This window comes from Pogona vitticeps, chromosome 3 (genome assembly GCF_051106095.1).
Source record: "Pogona vitticeps strain Pit_001003342236 chromosome 3, PviZW2.1, whole genome shotgun sequence".
Taxonomy (NCBI): Eukaryota; Metazoa; Chordata; class Lepidosauria; order Squamata; family Agamidae; genus Pogona; species Pogona vitticeps.
The window spans coordinates 217663751-217685711 of NC_135785.1; the positions used below are offsets into that span (position 1 = coordinate 217663751).

Sequence of the window (21961 nt, forward strand, 5' to 3'; positions counted from 1 at the left end):
ACCTAGCTTATACCCTTTGCCCCCTTACCCCAGAATAATGATGCAAGACAAGTATGCGATAAACATGGACCACACTTTATTGAATAATCATTATTGCCCACCATAAAAAGGGGGTCCTGCCGTAGTGCAGAATCAGGTTCTGCACAAAGGTCTCTTTCCACGTCATCCCGCCAATTTGCCAGATCTCTCGAGGAAGAGTCTCTGGGAATTTGCTGGCTCCTGGCGCTAATTCCCCGAACTGGTTGTCCTGTTGGCATGATAGTGCATCAGCTAAATTGTTATCAAGGCCAGGAATGTGTTTTGCTTGGACAAATATGTTATATTTTAAAGCATGCAATGTAAATGCACACACCAGCACCATAATATGTTCAGAGTGCGAGGTGACATTGTTTAGTATGTAAACCACCACCTGGTTGTCACACCAGAAGCCTACTACTGAATTGGCCCATTCACGTGCCCACAGCCACAGAGTGCCTACTATCGAAAAAAATTCCAAGAAAGTGAGGTCTCTAGCGACCCCTAACTGGTGCCATTTTTCAGGCTACCACTCAGCACACCATCTGCCTCTAAAATAAATCCCAAAATGTAAGAAGCCAGCTGCATCAGTCTGGGCCTGGAATTCGGCCCTAAGGTTTGTCTCAGACCTCCAAATAGAGACCATATTAAACTCAACTAAAAATTGACTCCAGACTTTTAAATCCTGTCTCATACCCCTAGTAACTGTCATTCTGTGGAAGAGGCGGCATAGTGTCACATAACCTACACAGGAACGCACAACCTGGCACAACCACTCTGCATGTAAAATTCAGGTCACCTACAATATCTTGCAGTTCTTTCAACAACACTTTTCTTTTCTGTAGTATTAAACTGATCCAAACCTTAAAGTTGTTCCATTTACTGTCTGGTAATCTGGAAGCCTATTTTCGTGTGTCCATTCAAATTCTGTCCAGCTTTGCAGATTAGATGCCCGCTATCAAACCTTTCACCTGAGTTAGGCCTGGCCGGCATCATATATTGCAGCCAGAGGCCTGATAAAGGATCATCCCAATATAAATTCAGATGAATTGCATTTCTCATACAGAACGATTCATCATAAAGCAACCAAACCTGCCCTGCAAAGACTATGTATGCCCTGTAGATCAGGTCAAGGTACTGAAACATAGACTGAGCTCTCCAAGGTTGTGCCTTCATCACCACCACAGCGTAAATTAGGAAGCCGGAGAGCCAATTGGCCCATGTCCTCTCTGGCCTACGCCTCCTACATTGTTCTTTATCCCTTTCATCCTCTTTTTCAAGCTCTTTTTTGTCTACATTTCTATTAAGGAGCTCAAACAGATCCACATAGTTATCCCTGTATATTTTTTCTTTAGTAGCTGGAGTAAGGTGATCCCCCAATGGCATGACATGATCTCCAAAAGGCAGTGCCTTTAAAGGGATAGAGTTGTAACCTGTGTTAGGTACAGATGGGTAGTGCCAAACCCCCATACCAGATGTCAAACCCAGTGCTGCTGGAAATGTAATTTGTGGATAGGGAGCCGCCCAGTTCCCTACTGGCATGCTTGTACTTGGCCAAGGATTGGCAGGGGCCCTTAACCCCTGTATGTTGTGTATCAAGGAAGGCTACCCTGCCCACTGCTTGGCCATGGCCAGGAAGGCAATATGGGTAGGGTGTGCGATGCAACAGCTAGCTCACCTGATGCTAGAGCTGGTGTTGTATCCTGCTCATCCCTGCCATGCCTGTAACCTGCTGCCAACTCTTCCACTTTCTCCTGCTGACCTCTAGCCACTGCCACTGCCCCATCCACCTCCTGCGTCAGCATACTTCGTTCCTCGTCCTCACTCTGATGCTGAGGTGTCACTGTTGATGCATCTGATTCTCTTCTGGATGGCCCCGTGGCCTGTCAATCAGCCTCTAAAGCAGCAAAGTGAGACATTAAATTTTCCACCATGGCCTTAAGCTTAGCTCTCCTACGGCTCTTGGCCTCCCTCTGCTGAATGGCACAGTTGAGGATCGCTAAGTTGTGAAACCCTTTGTGCTGCTCTTTTGGCCTCTAAAGCCAAAATCTTGTCCTGCATGTGTTGACAAATAGGCCATGTCTCCTCATCTGAGGATGACTGAGGGGGCGAAACTTGAGGAACTGCTGCTTGCAAGCTGCTTCCCTTTCTTATTTTATTTTATTTATTTATTAAATTTATACCCCACCCATCTAGACCAAAGTGGGCAGCTAACAATAATAGATGGAATAAAAGCAATATAATAAAATAACAAACAACAGTAGCACTATAGTTCAAGATGGGAAAAATATTCAAGTGATGACAGGAGGGAAAGCCTGCCTAAAGAGCCAGGTCTTAAGTTTGCTCTTAAAAACACCCAGCAAGGGAGCCAGACAGATCTCTGGGGGCAGACTGTTCCAAAGGCGAGGGCCACTGCCGAGAAGGCCCAGTTTCTTTTTCTTTCTCTCTGGGCCTCCCTTGACGTTAGGCCCCTCAGCTTCCCTTCCTGGCTAGAACAAGTGATCTTATTACCTTGGCCCTTCCTGGAAGCCATTCTAACCACACAGACCTACCCTTTAGGCATCTTGCCTCCCTAATTAGGTTGTGCCCAACTACCTAAGGTCAGCTCAAGCTTAATACTACAAAGTAACTGTATTATACAACACCCCAAATAAGCATCAGTCAATAGGTCATTTAATAATGCAGAAAATTAATGTCAGGAATTCAGCTAAAGCCCTTTTGCCAAGCCCCTCCCAGCTGCTGCCCAGGTTCAACTAAGCTTCACTATCCCCTTCCTTTAATGACTCAAGCTTACCTATTATTATTATTATTATTATTATTATTATTATTATTATTATTATTATTATTATTATTATTATTATTATTATTATTATTATTATTATTATTATTATTATTAGTAGTAGTAGTAGTAGTAGTAGTAGTAGTAGTAGTAGTAGTAGTAGTAGTAGTAGTAGTAGTAGCAGTAGCAGTAGCAGTAGTATCATCATCATCATCATCATCTCTTTTTTGTTTTTTTTAAAACAGATCAGAATCCACCCAACTCCAATGAAAATTAATCACTTATCTATAAATGCCTGCTATTTAAACAGCACTATCTAATTAATCAATATAAATTTATTTATTTATTTATTCATAATATTTTAAATACAAGGCGCAAGCACTTTCGGCCTGATCCTGCCAGCCGGAAGGGCTGTGCATCCAGTTACAGAGCAGAATTACTTGTTTCAACTTGAGGCCCGCTGGCTTTTAACAATAATACATTTCCCTCCTTTAATTTCCCTTTTTAAAAGTACCTATAAATTAATTTTAATTCAATTAATATATCGTCGTGTGAAATAATAAATTACTAAACCTAATTAAAATTACAGCCAACGTCCTTCAATAAGCCTAAAGTGGTGCCCTGGCTGCTACCTGGCCAGGCCTGAGCAGCTGCGCCTTTCTGTTCAATGCGATCTCAACACCCCACCTTCAAATGATAAAACACTAAATAAAAGAAAAATAAATTCTTCTGTTGAGACAGCTCCTTAATTTGGGAGCTGAGAGTCAGTAATCAAACCATAGGGAGGGTGCCAACACAAATCCCCCCTTCCAAGCAGCGAGATCGCCCATGCAGCAAAATCAGAGCTACACAGTTTAAAATTAGCACAGGCAGCAGAGCTCTGTCCTTGTCTGTTGTCAGCAAGGAAGAGGCCAAAGGGAGGGGGAAACATCCCTTAAATACATAACTCCTTTCCCCGCACCCTTCCTGGGTCGCAATCATGAGACTTCCCACGTCTCACAATATCCCGGGAAGGAGGCAATGGCATCCCGTACTGACAAAGCAGGGCTCGCTAGCGGACCAAACATTCTCTGGCTTCCTCCACAAATGGCAGTAGAGGCAAGTGACAGCTGGGGCAGCATCTTTTTTTAACCATAAAATCTGCCTCCCTGAAGTTTTCCTTACCTTTCTTCTGTTGAGATTTGTATCGCATACACTGTGCATGCTTTTCTACCCCAAGAGGTAGAGAAGATACTTGAAATTTGTCTGCCCCATTAGATGCAAGCTAAACTCCTGCCTGTGTTGAATGATAAAAACTAGCAAAGATGGGTTAGGGAATGGTAAATACTTCGTTTTGCCATCATTTCTCCTTGCCAACTGCGAATGTGCTGGACTAATATCTGAATGCTGGATGAAGGCAAATAAACTGATGTTGAACATTGATAACATAGTGTGTCTGTGACTGAGTGGGCAACCCATTCTAGATTATGTTGCGCTCCCCTTGAAGAAACAAATATATAGCTTGGGGTTACTCCTGGATCCATTTCTTATCATTGGAGTCCCAGATGAACTCCACAGTTTGCAGTACCTGGCATCACCAGTTATTACCATTCCTGACAGGAACAACCTGGCCACAGTAGTTCATGCTGTGGATCTAAAATAGAAGGTTCAGTGTGCTTACATTTCAGACTGTTACACTTTTTCGGGGGGGGGGGCACTTGCCTCCAAACTAGCATTTTGTCCCAGGGAGTAAAAATCTGCCAAAGCACTCTAATGGCAACGTGGTAACTATACTTGGTAGAGAGTCCAGAGATAGATATAATGTACAGGTAATTCTCCCAACTGGTAACCTTGCTTCCAGAAATACACTCAGGCAAGTATCATCAATGTTTCATTCCTAGTGACAACAAAATGTACGAAGTGCCTAACTGAATGTTAAAGCCAGTCTGAATTGAGAAAAACTTGGTTCTTCTCACTTCCGACAACGATTATAAGAGCAGAAGACACTTTGAAGTGCACTTACAAGGAGAAAAGAAAAGGGGGGAAGGTGGTGGTGGGAGGATAATTTCAAACCCATGCAGTCAAAGCTGTACAAGAAAGGACACATTCATCAATCCACAGGCTCTCACTGCTCTGATCAGCCCTCAACAGGGTCTCAGAAGTCGAGTGCACAGAATTGCTCTGGAACTTCACTGATGGTCCAGCTATCAGTTTTCTTCTCCTATGCCACTTCCTGGCTCGTTCACCTCAGGGACAATTGGAGGCATCTTGCTGCACTGTGTCATTCCACCCACCGTCCCACCCCGGTCATTTTGCATTTTTTTCCATACACAGCACACATCTCCAGTCCATATACTAGTAGTCTCCATTAAGGAAGTTCTACCTACCTTGCAGGCACCTTATGAATGTCCCAATGTAAAACACCTGAGGGAAAGACCTAAACTGGAAGGCTTTGAGGCTTAGGTAGATTAAACTTCCTGTTCCCACCCTATGGCTGGCTGGGAACTGTCTTTCTGAGCAGGAAGCTTGGCCAAGCTAAGCCTCAACACCTTCTAATGTAGGCCTTTCTCCCAGGTGCATAACATTGAGGTGTTTGTAAGGTATCTGCAAGGTAATCAGAACTTCCAGAATATAGAATTATGATATTCATAGTGTTAAAAATCTAAGAATCCAACCCCTGTTTTCCATTGCTGAGCTGGGATTTGAAGCTAGGTTTCCTGATTTCTAGTCTGACACTCCTGACCACTATGCTACACTGACTCTCCAATGGACTCAAAATATTTTTACAAAAACAGATATATAGGTAAATTGTTTTGGCTTTCCACCCCTTAATTATCACTTTCCTTTTTTATGTGTTTAGATTTTGAATTTGTGAAGTATTTTCTGGTTCAAAATGTGGAATATAACATATTTTTAAAGAAATGCCCAGAGACATGATGTATTACACTGCAGAAACCTTGACGGATACGAATATGGGACATTTTAACACAATAGTGATACTGGAAGCTATTTTATGCCATTTAAGACCCATCAAACTTCAGGGCTCAGAATTCCATTGCAAAGCATGTATTAATGACAGGTTATCCACATAGTGTATCAGTTGAAGCTGTGTGAGGCTGAGTAAAAGAGAGATTCTAATGTCTTCTTTTTCCTCATATTACCTTTTCCATAATAAACAGCTATTGTGAAGATTTATAATTATTTAATCAACCTCCTTCATTGCCTTTGAAATGTGATAACTATAAATACAATTGGCACATCAGACCTGGATAGCATAGGAAGCAAATGCAACAGAGCACACTTCTGGGAATAAACGTCCATATACAATATAGTGACTTCTGTGTTTCTCCCTGAAGAAATAAAGGAAATATATTTGTAGCCATGTAATATTTATTTTCAGCTAGTTGTCACAATGGGAAAAATTGCAGTCTTATCAAATCTGAATGGTGCCATAAATAAAAGAACTCAGAAAGAAAAGCTGGCTAATAGGCAAAAGAAAGTGTCGGATGTCAGCTATTGATCTGCTTACTCATGGCTGACTGGCTGCTTTCTGCATTAAGCTATGTGAGATCTGATTGTAAACCCTACCTAGAAACACATGCCTTGCCATCGTTCAGGATTAGAGGTTACATATTACAACCAGCAAGCTTTGAACAAAATTACTTTAGACTGATAGTCCAAGCATTCCAACTTCCCTTTGTTTCCCATGAATTTAGTCTTTATCAGGATTCTGGATAGCAGCTAGTGTTTGTGACTGAATTTCCAGCACCCATATTTTAATCCTTAACTAGCATTTGGGAACTATTTTTCCAGGTCAAACTAAATATTGGGAGGCTGATGGAAAACCATTGGGGCCAGACCCTCTTATTGCAAAATAATTGGTTGACTGGGAAGCTTAAGTCTCTTCTAAGAGTTAAGAAGTTTCATAAGGTGAAAGAGATCACCACGAGGGGAGCCTTAACTTTTTCCAATCTTTTTTTTTTTTTTTTTTTTTGCTTTGCTTTGCTTTAATTTGTTTTCAAACAGTCATATTAACTAGGGAAGCTGGATCTCCTAAGCATCGAAACATCAAATGTCTTTGGAAGTGAGCACAAACGTGAAGTATAAACTACTTGATTGTGGCATGCTTTACCTTGAGAAGAGGAAAAATACCTCAAGCACAGTAGATAGGACAGTATCAGAATATAAAGAGAGTGCCGTAAATGTGAAGCTCATTTGTCTTCAGGAGAGATGCAGGTTGAAAAGATTAGAACAAAAGTACAGCCAGCATTCAAGATTGTCTGAGTGCTAATTGGAAACTGCTGAATACCAGGGAATGGTTGGCAGGGAACTAAAAATTCTATATGTGCTACCAGCACAGCCATTATAGGACACAATATGGAAGTTTGCCTCCTTCCTGCTGTTCTATGCTGACTGTTGAGATTCTCAGAACCCTTGGTAAATGGACTGCCAACACGCTTAGTTTTGTCTGTACCTTATTGTGAAAGTGACTGATCTATTTCAACTGAGTTAATGGCTTGAGCCACAGACAGCATTGACCTTCTTCTTGTGAATAAGGATGGACTTAAGATGACTTGTGGTGTGATCAGATGGCTGAAAAGACACAGGTCCAATCACACCAGAAAGGATTGCTCTGTTGAGAGTGATGTGACCTTTAAAGTGTCTCTTCTGTCTGCCAGGAAAGCACTCCAGCCCTGCCCCCAAAATTAGGAATCTGCGCAGCTAGACCAAAAATCCAGTTTGGGCATTGATTGGGGTCAAGCTGGAGTCCAATTGCCTATATGTCATGTGATCACCAGGAAATAGATTGTTCCACAAGTCACCACTAAGTGATCATACCCTTAACTCAGTACCAGACGCATTACAGACTACTGTTTGCTTATGTCACAACATTGTTGGCCAAGGTCCTACCAGACTAGGGGGTCCAGCTATATAAACTGTTCCATGGAATGGGGTCTTCATATTTGTGTGTGGCCGAGTCACTCTTGTTGGGCTTTCACTACAGGCACGTTGTCCCATAAAAAATAAAAATAAAGTGCTGCACCAGCTGACTCTTGGTCTGAGTCATGTCAATGTAAATCATTCCCACAAAGTGAGAGTGATCGTCAACTCTGCAACTCAGATATTAATGCACAGGTTGCAAAACACCTACTGGCTATTGCTGCTGCTGTTTAATGTTCATGTCCCCGCAGACTTTGTTACAGAATTGTCTGTCTGTTATAGAGTTGTCTAAAGATTTCTAAATAGGCATGTGCATTGTCTTTGGACAAGTGTGTCTGTGTACCCACATAGCCTGCTGGATAGCTCAGTGAGTTAGGTACCTGGCTATGGAGCTGGAGGTCAGGAGTTCTCTGTGTCTCTGTGAGGAAGAGCCAGCCTGCATAGCCTGGTGCAAGTAGGCTGCCTCTTTCTCCCAGGAGGCCCAATGGGAATTAAATAGTTCCACAGCACCTCCAGAAGAAGAGCATGGCAAAACACTTTTGAATACTCTCGGAAACTTGGAAAGGGTTGCTATAATTCAGAATCTATTTGACAGCATGTAATTAATTATGTATGCATATCCCCTTGCAGCCACTCTATCAGCTGTTTCTTGGCACCGTAGAGTAAAGAGGAAGACTTGCATTGCTATTTCAGTAGCTTTTCTGCATTCTCAAGTACACTTCCTTCCCCCCCCCACTCCACTTTTTTATACTTCATTGAAATATTATCACACCATTAGGCTTGAGTGCAAGGATGATTGTTGTATAGGCTTTGAGGGGGCAGGTCACACATAGTGCAACACTATGTTGGTGTGTCCTAGGGTGCAGTCTGGTTGGGATGTGCTTTTCTACCACCTTCTTCTCCCTCTAGCTCTCCCCTTTATGCCCATTCAGTATCTCTCACTCACTCCTGCCTGATGAGTCCCAGAAAGTGTTTGGCTTCCCTTTTCACCCTTCTTTGCTCCAAGAGGTGGAGGATTCTTGGCAGCTGGAGCTCACAAAAGGGATTAATTTTCATCCCTAGCTCCCATTCCCCATTGCCTCCATGGCGACCAACCTGCTGTCCTTCCCCATGTGGACTCAACACACATGAAAAACTGGGACAAACATTTCCTGGGCAGAAATTCTCCAGGACACAACAGTAGGGCTTCATTGCCCATTGCCACAGCCTGTTGATCAGAGTCCTCCTCTCCAACTCCTACAGACCAGGAAAAGCATTCTTAGAGGGAAACAAGCCACCAAGCTTTTTACAAGCACCTTTGCAGGGACATCTTCCCTCCCTCCTTCCGGCCACCTCTGCTGGTTATTCCAAGGTGCAATTTGCAGTGACAGGGGTGTACATATGCAGAAATGAATACAATAAATAAAGTTTCACATGTGTACTATTTTAAACAACTCTCTAGCACAACAGTATTTTAGCTCATGTTATACCTATAAAACATGCTTCCCTGGCAAAGTAATCCAGACTTGTGTTTGCATAATGGAAGCACTCTTATAAAACTTGATTCATTTGAAGGTAAATGTGATTTAAAATGAGTTTATTTTGCCTGTGTTATCAAGGTCTTTGTCGCTGGTCCAAGGCAAACAATGGTGACTTTCATCTTGGAAGTAAGTTAAAATAAAAGCAGCACACTTTGCTTTTAAAATATATTTCCATCAATCACTGCGATGTATACAAACTTATGAAGCACAAAAATATAAGTCAGAGAAGGATGACACTCGCCTGAGAAGGAAGAAATGACCAGAAAGGAATATGGGAGAGAGGAGAGCTTCATTTTATTTCTTATTCCCATATATAACAAGACACAATCCTATTCATATCTTTCTAGGATGAAAGCTATTAACCCAACTGAAGGCTACTTATAAGTAAACATTTATAGGAATCAGGTTGTAAAAGACCAAGCAAAGCCAGATAGTTGCTTGATGCTAAAGGAATCACATCAAGTGTGGGAAATTTTTAACATCTGTAAATCACCACCATATATCAATCTTCCTTCTCCATTTCATTAGACTACACTGAATGAAGTATACTCAGTGCGGTGTAATGAATATAGTCGGTGTAATGAATATATTACACTATATATATATAGTCAGGATGCTTTGGCTCAAATCCCCACTCAGACATTGAAGTTCACTGGGGCTGTAGAACTGATAAAACCACTCCTTGAAATATCTCACTTACCTTGAAAGCCCTATTAGGATCCACTGTAAGTTGGTCCTGAACTGATGGCACATAACAACAACCTGTGAATGAAGGGGTTCACCATTTAAAATGAGGATGGGAAAAGCTGTTTGCATTGCTCTTAGCTGAATGTGAAAAATCTCACAGGGCTTCAAATTTCTTCTCATGCTGTCTTATTCTGTCAAGACAGTCTAAATTGGTAAGAACAAGAAGTTCAGCATTCTTATTCTTTCCATGCCTAAGTATTCTTTCCATGCCTATGTTACAGGGGTGAAATCCATTGCATCAGAAGGAGCACTAGAGTAGGCCAACTGAATCAGTTGGGATTTGGTCAGTTGACTCCTCCTTAAGTTCCATTGTTTCAAATGATCCTAGGAGCAATAGGATTCCAGCCATTGTTATGTTTTGCTATCCTGCACAAGCAAAACAACTTGGTATTGCTGCAAAGTTTGTAGTCCTTTTTGATGCCAATGGCCACTGCCTTCACCTTGCTCACCAAATTCTTGATGTTTTTAAAAATGATTTTGTAAAAATAGGAACAGTACTTTAGAGAATAAAATGATAGTGAATTGTAACGTTCATGACACCATGGAATTTCTCTCTGGCTGGTGTATTGGGTGTGGTGTAGTTGCTAGAGTGATGGACTCACACTCTGGAGAGCACCGCTCAGATCTCTGTTCAGCCATGGAAACTCACTGATAAAGTAGAACTGGTAAAGCTATTCCTTAAATATCTCACTTATCTTGAAAGTCCCATTAGAGTTGCTATAAGTCAGTTCTGAATTGACAGCACATAACTTAACTCCCTGAGCATGGTGCAATTGGTATTTCATATAGCTGGTTTTAAACAGAATGCATTGTAATTCAAATCTTAGATCTTACATGTTGTTACATTAGGGGCATTGTTGTGAATTTTGTCTGTAAGGAAGAAATGAAATAAACTTATTTTGTCTCTTTCGTCAAACTTAAGCTTGCTGAACAGTGTATCATTGGGAAAGGAGGGGGTGATAATCAGCAAGTCCTGCAACCTATTAGGAAATTTAACGTAATTATAGTAAGGTGCAGTCTTTCTGTTTGGGCAACAATAGAGATAAAATTGCTCTGGCAGGCTTATGACTGGCCCAGATCAAGAAGCACCTGTAATAGAGTTTGTTGTAATGAGAGAAGAACCAGGGAAAGCTTTAAGGAGGGATACCATTACAGAACAGGTGGCTTGCTCTTGCCGTTACTTACCCTAAGCATTGAGTAAGTAATGAATGCAGCATAAAATTTCCAGATGAGATCCAACTGGAGAGTAAGGCATAGAAGTGATGCAATGTCAGGCTTTAAGAGAGGAAAACTTCTTAAGTGAGCAGTCATGAAAGCCAACTGTAGGCTACAACCAGAATACATATAAAGCTTAACTCCAGGAAATAAGAAGCAGAAAGAAACTCTGGCAGGAGGAGTTTGTAATTTACAGAAGGTACCTGACAAAAACACAACCTGACCCATGTGCATGGAAAAATGAAGTGCATCTATCACCCTGATTGAATGTTCACATGTAATAATTTTCACATGTAACTTCCTGCTATGTACACACATGCATTGATTCCAGTTGGGGGCACTCCCAACTGGAACACTCCCCATCTTTCATAGTCCCCATTAATCCCATGGGTTGCTCTGCAAGACTCATTGGGGAGATGTTGATGAAACCCTTCGCCCAGAGCAGTATTCCAAGTACTCCTGTTGGTAGTAGTAGTAATGACAGCAGTAGCAGCAGCAGCAGCAGCAGCAGCAACAACAACAACTGGAAGGGACTCTATGGATCACTGAGTCCAGCCTCTCTCAAGGAAACACAGTGGGGACATAAACTTTGCAGCCAGAGACCCAAGCCACTGAGCTAAAGTAGAATTATATGTATGAGAATAAAAAGCTCACAGACTTTCCTTTGAGTTAGATTTTTTTAAAACAATGTTTTTCACTGCAAATCCATCTGGTTGCAACTGCTCTCTCATTTTTGCTGCTGCTTATTTCCTGTTAAATAGTTCCGCTAAGGAAGGGAAGAGAAGCTGGTGGATATGTAGTTGGTTCTCCAGAAAGTCAGAAATTCCTGGCACTTTTTAATGCTGCTTTCCCCATGCAGCAACTTTGATTGAAAATGGGCTATTAATGGGAAATAATCGCATTTAACAATTTCACTAAATGGGAACAAATGTATGGGGGGCAGTAATAATAGAAGAATTCTAGAGAGTTGTCACTTTCTGTATGCAGGCTTTCTTGTGAACAGCAAACTTGGTGGACAGTGTCACTGAACAGAAATTTGCAAGAATTCTGATTTCTGATTTTGGCACAGAAAAGGAATAATGGCATTCTTCAAAGGCTGTATGGGAATAGTAAACTTCAGAATTAGATAAGCCATTGCCTTGGATTTTTTGCTCTTACAAAAATGACTGAAATGTGATCCCTTTGTAATAATGATGCTACCATTTTGTTTTCTTTTTCACACAGGCTATATTTGTTTTTTGCAATTGAGTAAGCCAAAACTAGGTGCTGTAGATCTCATCTTTCCAACACATGGGTCAACATATTTTCAAAAGTGGGTACATTTAACTAAAATAGAAAGCCTGCATGTGCTTCTGTTGGAATAAATCATACTAAACAGTGAGTCTTACTTCTGAGTAAATATCCAGCATCTCACACAGCACTTTTACTTTGAAGAAAATCATTACTGAAGCTGAGTCAATTGTTTGTGGGCAGGTGTACACAGGCACCTTGCAATAATTGCAATAATTATTTGCTAGAGTAGGATTTTCAGATACTGAATTTCTTTGTCAATGAAAAGAAACTAGCAGTAATGTCAACAGAAAACAAACAGTAGATTTAGAACAAGCTGACTTCTATTATACAGTGAAGCTGTCCTTTAAAACTCCAAATGTCTCTGAAACTTATGCTGTCCTCAAAAGGGAGAGGAGGAAAAAAATTGAGAGAAGTTCAGACTACAGGAGGTTTTCATCAACAGTGTAACGAATTATTAAGAAACATCATCCTGAGAAAAGAGAAAGGTGTAGAAATAGAGAACAGTATCAGTTTCTCTATAATTAATCTTGTCTTTTGCCTGCCTTTTGATGTTGATCTTTTGCTGATGGGTTACATTGTTAATCTATTTAACAGCTTCTCCCAAGGGTTATTCTTTGCTCCCCGGTTTTTAAAAGATTTCTTTGGCCTGCTCAACTAGCCTTACCTGCCTAGGCATGGATACACATCCACAAGTTTACAATCACAACTGAGAAGCTCATTGCCTTCTCTCAGTGTCTCCGGTTGCTCATAGAATTCAAATCCAGATTTAAAAGCCTTATATATTTGCTTCCACTCACAATGGGCAAAGTTATTTGTTCTACAAATATGTGGCTATGAAGAAATAACATCTCATATTCACACTCTTTTCTAAATTTAAACTAACTGGTATTTTACGAAAGGAGGTGGAGTAAGGGTTTGTTTGTTTGTTTTCTTTTTTTTCCTTTTAGGGTTATATTGGTAGAATAAGGAACAAAGTGATCTGCTCATGGCTGAAAATGTAGCACTGCCTTTGCCTAAGTAGAAAGAATGCAAACAAAGATGAGAATGGAAGAGGGCAGGAGAACTGGGAAACCATTTTAGAAACCTTAGACATCAACACCAAGTAGTTTATTTGGAGAAGTGGGGAGAGTATTTTCTGTTCAGCCCACTGAACAAAGACTTCTGACCCTTCCGAATGAAGCTTGAAATGTGTCACTACGAAGATAGGGCACATCTGCATTCCATTAGACAGTAGGAAAGCACATCCCCTACACTTTTCCTAAGCATCAGAGGTGCTTTTATCTGTAGCAGTGGTTCTTAACCTTGGGTTACTCAGGCGTTTTTGAACTGCAACTCCCAGAAACCCCAGCCAGCACAGCGGGTGGTGAAGGCTTCTGGGAGCTGCAGTCCAAAAACACCTGAGTAACCCAAGGTTAAGAACCACTGATCTGTAGCATTCCTTTGTCCACTTATATTATGGGTGTGGAATGGGTGGACCTTCAGCTGTTGTTGGTCCTGCAAATCTTGTCAGGTTTAGCCAGCACAAATAATAGTGAGGCATGTTGAAAACTGCAGTCCAGCAGCATCTTGAAGGGGTATACTCCTTACTCTTAACTGCCAGTGGGTATCACAGAAGCCTGGAAATGGTGATAGGGCTTCAAGGAGCAGGACAATATGTATTCCTGCCAAGCAAGCAGCCAAACAAGTCTCACTGGCAGTGTTAGAACAAATAAGAATATTCAGATAAGTATTTGGGAGAGTAACAAGAATCTGATGAGGGAAAAATTCAAGGCATAAAGGTATGTGGCTATCTTTCACCATCAAACAATCTTCATGATAAAGCACTGGCCTTGCCTTTCTTTAACTAATAGTGGCCATTGGTGAACTAGTCTTTTTGAGAACTAGTGATGGGATTATATACAGTATTTATTTGTACTGATAAATTGTGTTTGTGACAAAGAGATGCATGAGTAGACCTAGACAGTTTTAATGTTACTTTGTTGTAGTGAGAAACTAACACCTATGAAATTGATTTTATGATATATCTGCATGGCAGGTTCACAGTCTATTGATTAGACACTTCTGTGCAAAACTGGAGGTAAAAGACCAGTTTTAGGATGCTCTAATACTCATCATTGAATACATATCTCATCAAAGCAAAACGTGTTGGTGCTTTCAGGTTAATATAACAGTGCTAGCAAATAATGAATGAAAAAAATGATTCTTGCAAATAATGAAATAAGGTAATACAGAGCCAAGACCATCCACTTCATGGGTACCAACCCCCTAGATGATGACTAAAATTGAGGAAAGGTTTTCTGCACACATCTCAAACTATAAATATTAAGCCAGAAGCAGCTAGGCTAAATCTATGGAGAACAAAAACAAGCCAAACTGCCACATGGATGAATGCTGAAGAATGTCTCCCATCAGAACAAGATTATAGCTGGACCATCTGGAAGTCACTTAATAGTCTTTCAAGAGAAATAGGAAGATCAAAAATAATCAAGTAAAATGGGGCTATTTGGATACAGGACAAATTTTCTGTGACTGTGGAGAAATTCAATTAATGCAGGACATGTGCATGTCATTTATACCCCAACATGTGTACAAAAGAAGCTCTAGCAAGTGGCTAAGACAACACTATAGAAGAAGCCCACTTCTGGTCAAAAATAGTCTAATTAACATTTTAATTCATTTTAATTTTACCTATATTTCATATCCATCCATAATTTTAAATTGTGGAAGGCTCTGATACAAATAAAGAAATAATACCATGGCTAGTTGAACTGTAAAAAGAATGTGGGATTATAGTATGTGGTGGTATTTTTAAAAATCATCAAATTATCCAAAGGCAAACACCATCGCTGCAATTTGTCATGGCAACATCCAAGATACTACCAACCATTTTTAGTAGAAGATGACCCATATCCCTTATATTTCACATCTACTTCTACCGAGTGCTAATTGCTACACTAAACATTTCCTTGCTTTCAGAAAGGTCAAAAGGCTGCCGTGTAAAATGTAATGATATAGACATGAAAATGTGTGAAGAATACAAAAAACCAAGCTGCGGCACTCAAGATACCATTGAGCAGATAATACTTGCAGTAAATATCCAAGGGAGTACGCGGTTTGTTTGTTTTCTAAAATTCATAGGTGAAATACATGGCTACTTTTAGGAAAATGGTATGCAAGAATTACTAGCTTGGGGGAAAGAATTATTGAAAGAAAGGATACAGCCAATTCAATATATAAGATGGGTCCAGCATTAGAAATAGTTGTGGGGCCTGTGTGATGCAACTGAGTTCAAATGAGGAGACCTGAGTTCAAATCCCAGTTTGGCCATGCCATTGGTAGAAGCACTCTTTAAATATCTTACATACTTGAAAATGGTATACAGTACGTGAAATGCAACTTGATGCCACACAACATAAGAATATAGCATAAATGGTTCTGGAACTTATACACTATTCAATAAGCAGATAAGCAAGTTAATTGTATACAAAGGTCAATTTGAATGAAAGGAACCTAAGGAGGAGTTGATTTGCTAAATTCCCATTGGTTCAATGGACTATTCTAGCAAGATCTACCATACTAAGCAACAGGATTTTGGCCAATGTGTATCATAAAATCAGAGCAGAAACTGGTACTGCTACCCCCAAGTCATTTCCAAAGAAACATGGACAGGATAATAGAATCACAGGAGCTGGAACAGTCCTTAAAAATAATCTACTCCAACCCATTTTTAGAGCAGGAAATCTATTCTTGTTACACCCATTATATGAGCTCAAGAAAAAACAGCTGTCATACTGTAATGAATTGTATATTTTTGAAACACGTATCTTTCAGAAAACAATTAGTGAACAAACCATTTACTTGTCATGTATAAATTCAATACAGAGTACAGATTCTGAAAACTATCAAATGTTTATATCTAAATGGAAGGACACATGGAAAGGATCTGATTTCATCTGACCTATTTAAGTGTGGAAAACTTAGCCTTTTAATAATCATCTTTGACCTTTGTCCTAAATAGCTACATCAAAAGAGTGATACAGAACACAACTGGTACTAAAATTGAAAGGTAGTATAGGAACAAAAGCTTTTATGAAACATCTGTCCTCCAAACCATAGGAACAGTTTGTTTTTTTGCCAGTGATTTTGGAAGGTCACAAATAATGTGTTGTTTTAGTATTCCCCCTAAATAAAGAATATTCAGTTTTTCCCTTCCCAAATACTCCCCTCCTAGTTGTCATTTCCTACATGTGGAAAAGAAACTTTACTACTCGTATGTGGAGGCTGTATACAAGGACTATATTCTCTGTAAACTTTCCCCTTTCCAGATGTAGAAAAGTACAACAGAGAGGGGAGAAGATACATGCTTCCTCTAAGCATGGTGAGTAGAAAATGAATGAATACTTCTATAGGTGCAGTGTTGGGGTTACTGTCATGTTATTGTGAAATAATAACAAAAAGGACTGGTGCATCCACTGAAGCTGTCAAGCAAGGAGAGACGGTAGTCCCCGGATGTAAAATAGGTATCAATATTTTATTCAAAGATAAGCCCAACACGTTTCAGCTATTGTGCTTTCACCTTCTTCAGGGGCACTGATATTATGCCTATGTGGAATCTGTCTCGGAGGATATTTTTGTGGACAATCTCTCACTCCTTTTCGGATAAATGGTGAAATAATGCCAATACTAATAATAAAAACCACACTGCAAATGGGCCAGCCTTGTGTTCTCAGTACCTTTTAGTATGGCAACAGGCATGGATTATTTCTGGTTATTAAAAAAAAAGACAAGACAAAACAAAACAAAAACTTAACAAAAAATAGCTTCTGTCTTTACTGTCTACACCAAATTTCTGACATTATCTGGCAAGCACAGATCATTGATACATATGTCCCATTCCTGGAAAATCTGCCAGGTGTCTCTTCCCTATTTTAAAACAGTGAGCGTTGCTTGGTTTGAGCAGGTGCATAGGATGCAAGAGGCATTCATAGAAAGAAAAATATTTTTGTGGTAAAACTCTGGATGACAAGAAATCCAAAGGTCACTCTAAGCCCTCATATCAGGACATGTATAAATGTGACTTGGGAGACTTTTGCTATCTCTGAGTGGGAAGCTTTGGCAAGTGATTGGGCCATCTGGCCCCACAGATTTTGGCTTGGCACATAGTAAGCTACGAGAAGCGGGCTCCTGCAGTTCCAGAACAAGTTCAAGTGCAAAATCTGACACCTGCATCAGCTCCAAAAATCTGACACTCCAGAAGTATCATCTTTAGTGTGATTCAAATTCATCCACATCTTCAAAATGGATGCTGTAAATCTATTATTTTACAACCATGATTGTGCCATTAATGAAAAGGCTCTGTTTTTCTTCTTGAACTCTTATGGAAACTATTTTATATGGTTATCACTGACACGCTTTATGTGTCTTCCAGCTGCCTAAACAGTAAGATAAACAATGCAGTGCAGACATAAGCATAGCTGCATGGTTGTATAACAACCCCCTATGTGGTTACTTGGCCATTCTACTGGGCCTCTATTTAAGAGACATATAGTCATGGTTTTGATAATTTTGCTCTGTTTGGAGGAAGTATATGGATACTATTTAGGACCCGTTAACACATGGAATAAATTGAGACTCTTCTTCAATGGTTTAGGATGCCTTATACGAGGAACAAGTTTAATGCACTTTAACCCCCTCCCCCACTATAAAGATTTGTATTTATAAGTAATTGATGCTCACTACCATTTACATTAGAAAATGTAGCCAGAAGTGTGCCAGAAACAGACTGTTGATGGGTATGTGCACCCAGATAGTCACCGACACGGGGAATGCACCTGCAAAGCTGCTTAGAAATCAGATGCTGGGTGGGATCCTGTTGATAATGTTTCCATTGCCAGCTCGTTCCGTATCCGTGTCACATACAGTTGGTCAATCTGTACACTGCCATTGTAGATTGATTAATTGTTATGCATTACTCCTCTGACTGGGTCTTTCTACTACTTGTGTTCACCATCTCTCAGAGTGGTATTTGTTTCTTTTTAAATATTTGTATACTTGTTGTTTTAGCAACAACAAGTATATGACTATTGTCTTTCAATGATGTAAGCTGCCTTGGGTCCTTTTTAAGGAAAAATGTTTTAAAAATTTAAAGTAAATAGTCATTGTACTCTCGAGTCATCTGTGGATTGTCTTCTGATATACTAGCTCTAATGTGCACATCACTCATGTATAAAGCAATCTGTTACAGGAGCGGGTCCCTGTCCCTGATACCATGCTCCTATGTTCTCCTCCCCTTGCACACCCATTTGATGTTGTTGAACATGGAGGTCTGAATGCTCATGCAGGTATCCAGGCCACATGGTGTCTCAGTTGGCAAGCAGCTCAACATAGGAAGTGGAGAAGCATAGCTAGCAGAGGGGTATGATGTAGGGGGTGGATCCAGAAGGATGGTCCCATGCCTGCATCTATGAGTGAGTCTCCTCTACAAGAGTAAAATATACATAGAGCTACTGTCACTAAGTGTTAACTCTGCATAACAGAACAGCAGGGAATTTTTCAGGATGGAGACAAAGCATTTCTATGGCGATAAGGAAGGACAATGGTGAGAACATGTAAAGTCTAAGCTTCGAAATTAATGCTTGGCCTTATTGCCTAATTATCCCTGTATAACAATCACATAGCTTCTAAGACCCATATGGATGGATTCTGCGTTTCTATAGTTGTTGGTGAGGCAAGCAGTGGAGTCGTTTCACCAATTTTATTGCTTCGTTTTTACCTACCTGTTTTTATGTTTGATTGCTGGTGTATTTGACACTATTGGTCAGAGTAAGCACTCTCTAGTAACTCGGGGAAAGGAAACCAACAAATTAAAATGAAATAAAATAAAAGGGCACCGAAATGATTGTTATTTTTCATCACTGAGTAAATCCAAAGAACGTCTCCCTCCAGAGCAGAAGTTAGACCCAGAACAGCAACAGCCCTGCAACCGGGTCCCCCTTGCATTGACAACAGGACTCCGCTTTCATTAGGCATTTTGCCGAGAGCTGAACGCTGGGCTGGCATGACCCCGAGAGAGAGAGAGAGAGAGAGAGGAGGCCAGCTCAGTTCACATCCGAGGCTTCCTGGTGGACTGTTTTCTACCTCTCGAAGCATTTCCGTTGACACGCATTGGCATTTGTGGACACTTCTGCTTTTTCAGTCCTTCCACACGTGCCTCTCACGGGCCATATCATTTTTTGTCCTCTGCCGCTCCCGCCCTCGCGTGTATCCCCCGGGTTCCCCGCCCCCCATCATCCGCACAGCGCAGTCAGCTCTCCGTCCCCTCGCTTCGGCGACGCAGCGAATTATCCTTTTAAGACTCTTCTGCTGCTGCCGCTGCTCCTGCTCCTGCTCCTGCCGCCGCCGGCAGCTGGGTGACCCATTTTCCCCAGCGCTCGCTCGCTCGCTGCTTCTCAAGCGGGCGCCGTTTCAGGCCGCCGGGCGCTCGCCTCGCTTCCGACCGCGAAGTCAAGACGCAGCCACTTTCAGAACCACCTTTGGACAGCGACTTTGCTCCGGCCGCCTTTCCGCACCTTTTTATTCTTCCTCCCAGAGCGTCCATTGGCTGGCAAGAAAACACCCCCCTCCGCCTTTCCCATAGGCTCGAGGAGATGCCATTCCGAAGTTGAGGCAGAGAAGGCGGGAACTGTAGGCGATACATCGCCTTCAAATCCGGCGACCCTCCCAGAGCTGCCCCCACATGCTTTGATTCCCCCCCACCTCCATCCCTCTTCAAGCTGGGGAGTTGGGGGGGGGAGATCGCTGCCCGCTGACAAAAGCTGGCTGCCCAGGATACATCCTCTTTCTTCCCTTGGAAAGCTGCAGCTGCCTCTCACGTCCCTGGTGGTGGTGGTGGGGGGGGGAAAGGCGAGGACGCAGAGGACAGCGTGCCTATGCGAGCGGCCTCGGGGAGGTGGGAGGGGTGGTGGAGAGGAACGTCTGAAATCTCGGTGAGGGGCGTGGCTCGGAAAGTTAGAGGCGTGGCTACTCGGGGAGGGAGGGGAAGGGAAACAGAAGCGTGCCTTGGGAGAGGCGGGGCTTGGTGCGCGAAAGGCGGGGGAACGTGGTAGGCAGAGAGGGAGGGAGGGAGAGAACGCGAGGAGGAGGAGGAGGAGTGCGCGCTGAGATTGCCCTTGTGTCTAGAGCTGGGAAAGCGGCTCGTGTAGCGAGCGGAGCAGTCTCCCCGCGAGCCGAGGTGAGCGCGAGCGCGTGAGGAGCAGCAGGCGGGCGGGCGCGCGAGGGCTGCAGCTGCCCGTCTGGTTCTTCAGTATCCCGACCGACCGACCGACCGACCGGGCGAGCGGGAAAGAAAGAAGCGCTCCCGGGTTGCCAAGAAAAGAGCAGCCGACCCCCCTCCCCCCCCTTGGAAAGGAGCAGCGGCAGAGAGGAGGGGCAGAGAACGCGAGGGAAGGAGAGCGTGTTGTGTGTGTGCGCGCGCGTGGGTTCTCGGCTGGGTGCAAGCGTGCCTGCCGCCCCCCCTCCTCCTCCTCCCCGGAAGGACCGGGCTCGGGGGGCGAATCGCTTGGGCGAGGGAAAGGGGGGCAGCCGGCTGCCGCTCGCCCCACCGCGGACCTTCGCGACCCTGGTCCTCTTCTTCAGAACCCCGCTGGAGAGGCTGAGAGAGACACTGCGGCGGCGGGGGCGGCGGGGGCGGCTCTTTCTGGGGGGAGGACGAGCCCGGAAAGAGGAGGAGGAGGAGGAAGAAGAAGAAGAAGAAAAAGAAGAGGAGGAGGAGGAGGAGGAAGCGGCGGCGGGAGCAGCAGCGGCTGCGGGATTCTCTGCCTCGCGCCCAGCCAGCCCGCGGGAACCCCCCAGGATGCGGCTTAAGCCGAGCGTCGTCTTGCGCTTATACAGCCTCTGCGGGATCCTCATACAAGGTACCACCCCCGCCCGTCCCCCCCCTTTCCCTTCCTCTTCCCCCCCCCCGCTGGCTTCCAACTTCAGGGTTGTCTGCTGTGCGTGCAAAGGCTGAGGGCCGAAGGGGCACCCCGGACCCCTCCTTGCTGACACCCCCTCCCTGCCCCCCACCGGTGCTTCGGGAAGACCCCTCTATTGCCCTTTTGAGTCCCACTCGGGTCGCCTCCTCCCAGCCCCTCGGGGGACTTGCCCTCAACCTGCCCCTCATTTGTCTTCCCACCGTGAAATCTCTCTCCCGCCTCCCCCGTCCACCTCCCCGCCATCCCTTCCCCGCATGTCTGGCTTTCTCTAATCCTGGTCTTCCTCCCTTATCCCTTCCCTTCGCCTCCTCCGGGCGCTGGCGTCCCTTCCCCCCCCCCCCCCGATTTCCTCTCTCCATCACCCTCCGGCGCCCGCGCGTCCTCCTCCTCCTCCAGCACCTCTCGTCCAAGCGCTTTCCATCCCTAAAGTGCTGCACAAACATTAATCCTCCCTTGCCCGCCCTTAATGGCCCTTCCCTGGTGCCTTCCCTCCCTCCCTC

General features: G+C 43.0%; 1 protein-coding gene across 6 annotated transcripts in view; it reads left to right on the forward strand.

Annotated features, from left to right (window-relative positions):
• The first annotated feature begins 20739 nt into the window (after window positions 1–20739).
• The window catches only part of CADM2 (cell adhesion molecule 2), a 501666-nt gene continuing 500444 nt past the window's right edge, over window positions 20740–21961 (forward strand). For 4 of the 6 annotated variants that reach the window (XM_072994016.2, XM_072994018.2, XM_072994017.2 and 1 more), the window contains exon 1: window positions 20740–21401. In XM_072994016.2, the coding sequence (XP_072850117.1) occupies window positions 21341–21401 (61 nt within the window). In that variant the 5' untranslated portion in view covers window positions 20740–21340. The remainder of the gene's footprint in view (window positions 21402–21961) is intronic. The other 2 variants (XM_078390557.1, XM_078390558.1) reach the window with 1 other exon arrangement.